This window comes from Frankliniella occidentalis, unplaced genomic scaffold (assembly GCF_000697945.3).
Source record: "Frankliniella occidentalis isolate FOCC.00 unplaced genomic scaffold, Focc_3.1 Scaffold85, whole genome shotgun sequence".
Lineage (NCBI taxonomy): Eukaryota > Metazoa > Arthropoda > Insecta > Thysanoptera > Thripidae > Frankliniella > Frankliniella occidentalis.
The window spans coordinates 255,969-264,852 of record NW_026267214.1 but is presented as its reverse complement, the minus strand read 5'-3'; the positions used below and the strand labels follow the sequence as shown (position 1 = coordinate 264,852).

The following is an 8,884-nucleotide window of genomic DNA, read 5'->3' as shown; positions in this document are numbered from 1 at the left end:
TTTAATAATTTAACAAACCAATTTTTTTTTATTTCCTTTAAATTACAGAAAAATATGAAGCGGGAAGATATGAAAAAATTGCTGCTGCAGCTTGGGGGGTTGGTCGACTGAGTTGATTTTAATCCTGCTATAATGTACTTTAAGGTGCTAGGGTAGACTCAATCACTGTTAAATCAAGTGTGAAACTTTTACACTCTAGCTAATGTGAGGCACGGTGCCTCACATTACCGAAATGAGCATTATTAGCTGCGGTAATGCGGGGAATCGCCGTCCGCAATTATGGGTGGTGAAAATTAATTTGGAAATGCTGATGGTTTGCGCTGGAAACTCAATGCTTGTCGTATACCCTCTGCAATGCACTTATTTGTTTGTTTATATCTCCGCAATCTGCGCTCTTTGCGTAGCCTCTCGTATACCGCGCGCTTGCTTTTACCAGGGATACGACCTCAATAACACAAGAAGTTTATGCCGTTACTATACCGGTACGACTTTAGACAGAAGCAAGAAATACACAGTTGGGAGGAAGGAAGAACGCCAAAGTAATTTTCAGCTGACATGCCATAGACCATAGACCCACGGACAGCTGTGCCGTAACATTTGTTATTCTCAGTTGGCAATAGCATACGTGTGCGGTTTGCTTGCTGGCTTCAGACCACGACATGTGAGTGCTAGGTTATATTTTGCACTTGTTTGCACTGCTTTATTGCATTCCCCGGTGACTGAATAAGTTTCGTCGCATCATTAAAAAACGATCAAAATAAAAAAAATCAATATAATAATTGTTTGTATGAAGTTTGACTTTATCGGTACCGTCAACTGCTTAAATCTGTACTATGATAACATATTTTTGTTGACAGAGCCCTTTACTCTCAGAACTCGAATTTCCTATTGACAATATGATGAACGAGGAATCCGAACCAGTGAAGCAGGAAAGTAAACCTGTCGGTCTAAAGTTGGAGGAGAGCTCTAGTGATCAAAATGCAGAAAGTAATTCTGCCGAACAATCAGAGTGTGCTACTGAAACTTCAGTACCTGTTAGTGATTTTCAGACTTCTGAAGATAGTAACTCAAGTAAGACAATCGAATCTGCTTCAAGTGTTGATCCGTTTGCATATTTGGATCGTGATTTCACCTCTGAGAAATACAAGGTTGAAATTCGGAACCTCCCAAGATTTTATGGGTTTGGGGTAAGACACTTTGGTTAGTCTGCCCATATTAAAATTACATCAGCATCCATATCTCTAAAAACATTTTTTTGCTGTTTTAGGAACTGAAAAAACTCTTCTCCGAGACCCTACAGCTCTCATGTACTAAAGTGAAACCACCACGAAAAGGGTGCTCCTGGGCATATGCTTGCTTCCGATCTGAAGAAGAGAGAACTAAAGCACTTGAAATTATTAATGGATATGTGTGGAAGAAAAGCACTTTATCTGCTCGAGTAAGTATTTCTTTGGCTGGAGTCTTTTCGGCCCCTCATTCATTTTAAAACATAATTCTTTGCTTCTAGGTTGCTCAAGCTGCTCCAGATCCCTATGTTGCTAAGCGAGCACGTATAGAGAATCAAAAGAGAGAAGGAAAGAGAAGGAAGTTTGATGTTGATGAAAATCTTACACAAGAGGAACGCCTGAAGAAAAGTACTGCACCTTATTGGAACATACCATATTCAGACCAGGCAAGCTTTTCTTTTTAAGCTGTTATATTTTCTACTCATTCTTTACCTCCTACACCTCTTCTAGGAAGGTAGAGAACGAGTATTGTGCTCAGTATGGTGTAATTTAGACCCCACTTTCTGCGAAGAAATAGTAATACATACAGCTATGATAGTGTAACCAAAATGTTGAATTTTGTGTCTTAATGAGTCAATGGTGATTTTTAAAATTTAAAAAAATAATGAATCTAAAAATTGAGCAAACTCGCTGAACCCTTTGCCAGCGAGCCACTTTTAAACTGATCACAATTTAACATGTCAACATAATAATATGTCACCCAATTATATAATATGATTAAGTTAGCTACTACAAAGTGTATCAATAGTTTTCAACTATTTCTTATACATAATTGCTAGGTAAACATTACCATAATTTTATTGTTGACAAACATTGAAAACATATCAACACCAACATAACACCAAAAGCGTATGCGCGGACAACACCATCTATTGAGAGCCTCAATAACTTGGCCGGTAGCAGATTGATGTAAACTCTGCGCATAAGTGACTTACAACAATGAGTATGGTTCTCCCTTGTGATTTAGGTAAAATTGCAATTAATAGTAATAAATATTATCAAAAATAACCTAATATCGATTCAGATGTAAAAACACCATTTACCATTTCTGAAAGTGCTAAAAATTTAATCTTACAACAAGTTATGTATACTAACAAAACAAATTACACCATACTTTAAGGTAAAGAACAAGGTTGTCCCCATTGTGTCAAATTAATGTGATCCATTCTGTTTCTTCTTGCTTATTTTGATACTCATTTTTAAAAAGCAAAATGTATTTTAATAATTTAACAAACCAATTTTTTTTTATTTCCTTTAAATTACAGAAAAATATGAAGCGGGAAGATATGAAAAAATTGCTGCTGCAGCTTGGAGATGAGCTCCTTAAAGCTAATAGTGATTTGGGTGGTTGGCTTAAAGAGCAAAGAGAGAAAAATGATGGTCTTCCTTGTCCTTTGTTGGATATACGCAGTGCATCAGTAATTGATGGATACAGAAATAAATGTGAATTTAGCATTGGTTTGAACCCCGAGACCAAGAAAGTAACAGTTGGATTTCGTTTAGGAAGTTATGCAGATGGCTCAGTTGGTGTAGCACCACTAGACAATTTGCCTCATGTGCCTGATCGTATGAAATCAGTTGCTAAGGTATGTGTATCTAATTGTTTCAAATTCTGTTTTGTCATCTTTGTTATTTTAATTGTTTTATCTTTTTTTCCTCAAGGCAATGGAAAACTTTATTGAAGAATCTGGGTTTCCTCAATTCGATCATGTAACTCACAAGGGTTTTTGGCGCCAAATTACTGTTAGATTAGGGCACGCAACAGGAGAACTTCTTCTCGTTGCTGGGATGCATCCTCAAGACTTGAAAGATGATGAGCTTAAATGCCTTAAAGAAAAGTTTGTGAAATATTTCAGTGAAGGTCCAGGTTCTAGCTGTAAGGTGCATTCACTACATTTTCTCTGTATGGGAATGAGACAGCCGGGATCCAAACACCCATCTTGTGAACATTTATGGGGCCAAACTCACATTCATGACTTCCTTTTGGGTCTAAAATTTAGAATTTCGCCTGAAGCTTTTTTCCAGGTAAATACTTTGGCTTGTGAAGAGCTCTACAAAGCCATAGCAGAAGTAGCAAGTTTGTCTGAAGACACTGCTCTTCTTGATGTGTGTTGTGGTACTGGTACTATTGGTCTTTGCCTCTCCAAGGTACATTGTTAGTTTCTTCTGCCTATTTCTTGCATATGTTTGTTTGATATTAGTAACCAACAGCATTTTCCATCCATTGATAGCAATGCGGTCAGGTCCTTGGGGTAGAGCTGATTGAGCAGGCTGTAAAGGATGCAGAATTCAATGCTGAGGCCAATGGAGTAAAAAATTGTTCATTTTTTGCTGGACGTGCAGAAGATATTTTGACAGGTGTTATTGGCCGGGCTTGCCAGAAGCAGTTAATTGCTGTTGTTGATCCTCCAAGGGCTGGACTACGTAAGTAAAATATAATTTTCTAAAAGCTATATTAATTTTAAGGTTTAGAATTTTGAGTCAATTTTATTAAAGTTTTCGTATTCTTATTTGTGCATATTTTACTTTCAGACCAAAAAGCTATAGTCACTTTACGTAGAACCAGGCAAATTGAAAAACTGGTTTATGTATCATGTGACCCAAAAGCAGCATTAAAAAACTTTATCGATCTGGGAAAACCTCCATCAAAGAGCATGAGAGGGCTGTCTATGGTGCCAGTTAAAGCAATACCTGTTGATCTTTTCCCTCATACCAATCTGTGTGAGCTTGTCATCTATTTTGAACGTATTGATACAAGACTCCCTGAAGAACGTTACCAACCTGAATAGAATATTGTAAGTTTAAAGGTACATCAATAAACAAATTAGAACACAATCTTGTTCCTCAAATTTCTATTTTATTTCGTTCAAACACTAGCAACATTTTCCACAAAAAAAAAAGAAAGAAAAAAGAGTTATATACTATCTGACACATCTAGTGACGTTTACTTATTGAATTGTACAACTTCCGGAGGAGGAAGCCACTGGATCCTCACCAGTTTCCTTCACGCGGGTAAGGTAAGAATTTTTATTTAACTCCTCAAATTCTGGTAAAGGGTTATTCCAATCAGGGGGTGGCCCATTACGTTTACTCCAAACATCACTTTTCATATGAGGTATTAGCCTTTGTCGTAGTCTTCTTCTTTCACTATCTATCACAGCCATCTGTAGAAAAGAACAAATCTTGAATTCAAAGGTGATGAGCATAAGGCCAAAAACAAAAGCAAAGATAAACACTTGAAACTAACAGCAGCCTCTTCATCTCCCGCCCAGGTCCATTTCTTACAGTTGGCTAAGTCTTTGGCCCATGTTTCACAATCAATAGTTTGACCATGAACAAAAATTTGCTGTCTACGGCTCTTTGCAGACTTACATTCTGTGTATTCATCCTCATATCTGTCACAGGGTCTTATCTGTAAAGTAAAAGTATAAGGAGCTATTGTCGATACTGTAGAAATAGAGAACACCAAGCCTTAAATAGCAGCGCTTGGCAGTAAACTGTTGTAAAATTTCATCATCCAATAAAATAAAAAACAAAATACACCACTATAAATACAAATAAAATAGGAAAATGTTAATTCTTGCTCGTTGAACTTACAAGTTTAAACTGAATGGTCTCGTCAGAGTCAGAAGAACGGATGGTGGATTTTAGGGTGTCGTCTGTGTTACTATGAGAACTCGCCATCTCATAGGGATAAGCTTTTGTTTCAGATTACTTTCAATCTAATCGGACAGCGAGTATGACTTCAACAAATGCATTAGCTTGTGCTTGTAACATGCAGTTGTCGTCTGCTACTCTATAGAAAACCCTAACCTCCCTTCTTTTTTAAAAGGCAGGCAACACGACACCCTTGAAAAAAAAAAACGCTTGCAAAGTTTAAAATGCAATTATAACTTTTACGATGTTTTTCTTATCAAAACATAGCTAAAGCAGAAATCTAGATCAGTGCATCGAGTGCAAGTTTTAGTCATTCGTCAAAAGAGAATAATCTAAAGATTGGTACATGTTGGCCATGTTGATGGTACCGCCCTATCCCCCCCCTTCCCCCCTCTCCCCTTCGCCTCCCCCCACCCCGCCCCCTCCCCTCACCACCACTCCTCTTCTTGGAAACTTGTGTGCTGGCCTGTGTGTATGATTGTTTGACTTTTCAAATCACTGTTGATTGTTTTGATTCCGTCCCAAAGTGTACCGATGAACTTGGCGTGCTACAATTCAAGCAGAACGTTCACCCTCTTCGTCGTATACTCTAGTGAAATTCGCTATTAACCTATAAGGATTTAAAACCTCTCGCTGTTATTATTAAGTTGTTTGTGAAGTTCGTAGGGCTTGTCACTTCTAGGATCTCGGTATAGTGTGGCTCTCAAATATCGGATTTTTGATAAATTATTAAATAAACAATGGCGAACTACTTAGAGGAATATGCAGAATACTTCAAGGACTTTCAGGAGTTTGTGGCAAAATTGAATTATGAAGATGACCTATTGCCTTCAAACTTAAAGTGCCGGACAGGACAAGAGGAGTTGGTGGGCGAGTGCGTTGAATGGACGCTTCGGTACTTAAGACTGACGTAAGTATAATGATTTAACATCTTCTCTTCTACTTGTATTAGTTTTGAGTGTTCACAACGTTTTTTTAAAAAAAAGCCAGTTAGTATAGGTAAATTAAATAACCCTGTTTTTAGCACCCATCAGTTTTATTGTCATTTCATTTTATTTTTTTTATTTACTGCTATACGAACAGGAAATGCCCACAGAGTCTCTTGTCCTTCCTCACTAAAACAGCACTTGATCGAGTGAAATTGAAGAATGATGAGTATACACAAGGTAACTTGCATTTAATTACAATCATTCGTGTTATTTGTCTGCAGTGCATGTAACTTACTATCACAATCACCATTTTTTCAACTTCTAGAAGGTGTACTAGCCCCTAACATGGTGGAAATAGTTAATGAAGTATGTCTCCAGTACTGCGGAAATGATAATCCTGCTCTCAGTACTTTACCTGCACCACCTTCTGTTCCTACCCCAATAGTTTCTACCTGTGCAATTAAGAATTCTCGCCGCAGGATGGAGAATAGACACGCAATTGTTGAAGATCTGGATGTTATATTTAATATATCTGTAAGTGTTCTTTTTATTAATGAGTACATTTCAAAACAAAAAAATGTTATCATCCTACATTGACATTATCATATGCTTTTGTGCAGACCTCTCGCCCTACAAACTACTATGCTATTTTTGATGGGCACTCAGGAGTTGACGCTGCAACATATTGCTCAACTCATATGCATTGCTTTATTGCTCAAAGTCCGAAGTACCCTTCTGATCCAGAAGGAGCTATGAAAGATGCTTTTGCTAGGACTGAATCTTTGTTTACAGAAAAGTGCAATCAAGAGGTGAGTTATGAAGTCCATGATATTGTGAGGTGAGATTCAACAAAAAGAGGAAAATTAAATTTTCCCTGTTTCATAATGCTTTCAGAATATCAATGGTGGATGTACAGCTCTGTGTGTTTTGCATCGCCCACTTGATCGGCAAATTTATGCTGCATGGGCTGGTGACTCCCAGGCTATTGTTGTGAGTCAAAATAAAATTCTACGCCTAATAAATCCCCACAAACCTGAAAGAAAAGTAAGTGTTCTTCTAATTCTGAGTTAAGTCTCCAATTACACATATTTTAATTAGTACCACTTTGTTGTAGGATGAGCAGAAACGAATTGAACAAGCGGGTGGAGTTGTGCTGTTCTATGGTACATGGAGAGTGAATGGTCAGCTTGCAGTTTCACGTGCCATTGGTATGAACTTATAAAATACCTTAAAATACTGTCTAAAGCTTGAAGTTTCTGTTATTTATTTGTCTATTTTAAATTTTCTAGGTGATGTGAAGCACAAGCAGTTTGTCTCCGGTGTTCCAGAGATAACTTCAGTCACACTTGATGGAGATGAAGATTTTCTCGTCCTGGGTTGTGATGGTCTATGGGACTCCGTAAAAGAAATAGAAGTTGCATCCACTTTGTATGAACAGCTTCAGAACGAGCCTGGTGAGTGATTCAAGGTGACGGGAATCAAGTTTTGTTCAATAATTAGAGCTGAGAAGCACTGTTCCTTCCGGTCAATACAATCTTGGGAAATGTCTAAAAAGAACCCAGAAAAAAGAGCATCACATGCGAGTTACTAAATACACAACTCCATCTGAAGCTGCAAACGGGGCAGAAAGGATGCATCTGGTTAATATGACCTGTATTTGTCAGAATTGTTATCATATTATTTTGCATCATGCATGACTAACATTTTAATAGTAAGTGTGCAAGCGTGTATAGAACGTGTCATTTTTAATTTTTACTTTCCAACGGGCCATGCCGTGTTCTGTATGGGGGAGAAGAATGCGAGCCCCGAGCTCCCCGCGCGACGCGGTGTAGTGCTGAGCGAATGGCTATACTCCTTGGCGAATGTGGTCGCGCACTTGGACTTGACGAAGACGTTTTGTCGTGCCGCTCCCTCCCCACCCCACCCCAACTCCTCCGTAAAGTCGTGATGAGTTGAGCGGGGAGGAAAGAGGAGAGCTGGGCGTTGGTTGGCTGAGACTTGCCCGGCGCGGCGTTTGGAGTTCGGCCGGATTCAAGCTCAGCCACGCGCGACAGGGAACGTCGACCTCGGCTTGGAGCTCGGCTCGGCCCGGCCCGGCTGAGCCTTGTTCTGCTCTGCAGGAAGCAGGAAGGCCCCCGAAGTCCAAATTCCTTTGAAAGAATAGTCCCCCCCCCCTCGAAAAGCCCTCGAAGGGCCTACGAGTCAATCAGAGTCGACCCGTACCCGGAGACCTCGACGCCCGGCGCAAGACTTCCATAGGGGCCGGGGCCGGGGCCGGCGCCAGGGCCGTCTCAGAGTGTCCGAATTCTCAATCCGACCGTTCTGAATAGGCGCGAATGGGTCGGAATGAGGGAGGGAGCCGGGGGGGGGGGGGGATTCGGACATACTATTTAGACCTATTCAGAACTGTCGGATTGGGAATTCGGACACACTCTCAGGGGGTTGGCGTGGAAGAGGTCCGCCGGCGCTTTCACGGAAATAGGCGACCCGCGTGACAGTGCACCTGTATGTAGGCGACCTACGTGGCATTCCCCACTCCTCAGACGAACCCAAACCCACCCCTACGACTCCCAGGTGGGGCGGGCCGTGGTCGTCGTCGTGTCGCTTGCAACCACCTAACCGCAGAGTATTTGTTTTCTTTTTTTTTCTTGGGGGGGGGGGGGGGGGGGGGGGGGAAGACCAACCCTGTTTTTGTCCCCCCTCTGTTTTTTTGTTTTTTTTTTTTTTTTTCGGGGGGGGGGGGGGGAGGGGCGAGAGGCAAGACCGCCACCTCACGAGGGGCGGGTTGGCGCGGGAGAGAAGAGGCCAAACTGCGGCGTTCAAGTCCCCCTGGGCCTGGGTGCCTGGCTCGGGTCCCTGTCCCTGTGCCCTTCATCCTGCCCCGTCAGGCCACGCGTTGTGGTGTGGCGGTGCGCCTCACGGGGTGTGCACGTGACATCCTGCCTCGCTGCATTTAGCGCACATCCGGTGTGGACACTGTCCAGCGCGTGTGCCGTGGGGGTAGGGGGGGGG

General features: G+C 41.1%; 3 protein-coding genes across 8 annotated transcripts; 2 read left to right on the top strand and 1 right to left on the bottom strand.

Annotated features, from left to right (window-relative positions):
• The first annotated feature begins 210 nt into the window (after positions 1 to 210).
• On the top strand, positions 211 to 4,121 carry LOC113210880 (tRNA (uracil-5-)-methyltransferase homolog A). Of its 6 annotated transcripts, none has more exons than XM_026429060.2 (8): positions 211 to 661; positions 874 to 1,187; positions 1,268 to 1,438; positions 1,508 to 1,672; positions 2,552 to 2,872; positions 2,949 to 3,434; positions 3,518 to 3,710; positions 3,819 to 4,121. In XM_026429060.2, the coding sequence occupies exons 2-8, from the start codon at positions 897 to 899 to the stop codon at positions 4,073 to 4,075; spliced, it is 1,884 nt and encodes a 627-aa protein (XP_026284845.1). In that variant the 5' UTR covers positions 211 to 661; positions 874 to 896; the 3' UTR covers positions 4,076 to 4,121. The 6 variants fall into 6 exon arrangements, with proteins under 6 accessions (XP_026284845.1, XP_026284840.1, XP_026284839.1 ...); XM_026429055.2 differs by having other exon boundaries at positions 212 to 661; positions 858 to 1,187; XM_026429054.2 differs by having other exon boundaries at positions 213 to 781; positions 858 to 1,187.
• Positions 4,122 to 4,123: 2 nt separating this feature from the next.
• LOC113210886 (UPF0545 protein C22orf39 homolog) lies at positions 4,124 to 5,253 on the bottom strand. The gene is made up of 3 exons (XM_026429069.2): positions 4,884 to 5,253; positions 4,534 to 4,698; positions 4,124 to 4,450 (listed from the first exon to the last, which is right to left on the bottom strand). The coding sequence occupies exons 1-3, from the start codon at positions 4,968 to 4,970 to the stop codon at positions 4,235 to 4,237; spliced, it is 468 nt and encodes a 155-aa protein (XP_026284854.1). The 5' UTR covers positions 4,971 to 5,253; the 3' UTR covers positions 4,124 to 4,234.
• Positions 5,254 to 5,366: 113 nt separating this feature from the next.
• On the top strand, positions 5,367 to 7,715 carry LOC113210907 (protein phosphatase 1F). The gene is made up of 7 exons (XM_052269182.1): positions 5,367 to 5,853; positions 6,027 to 6,109; positions 6,198 to 6,406; positions 6,493 to 6,681; positions 6,767 to 6,916; positions 6,987 to 7,080; positions 7,162 to 7,715. Exons 1-7 carry the CDS (start codon positions 5,684 to 5,686, stop codon positions 7,332 to 7,334), a joined length of 1,068 nt encoding a protein of 355 aa, XP_052125142.1. The 5' UTR covers positions 5,367 to 5,683; the 3' UTR covers positions 7,335 to 7,715.
• Positions 7,716 to 8,884: the final 1,169 nt, after the last annotated feature.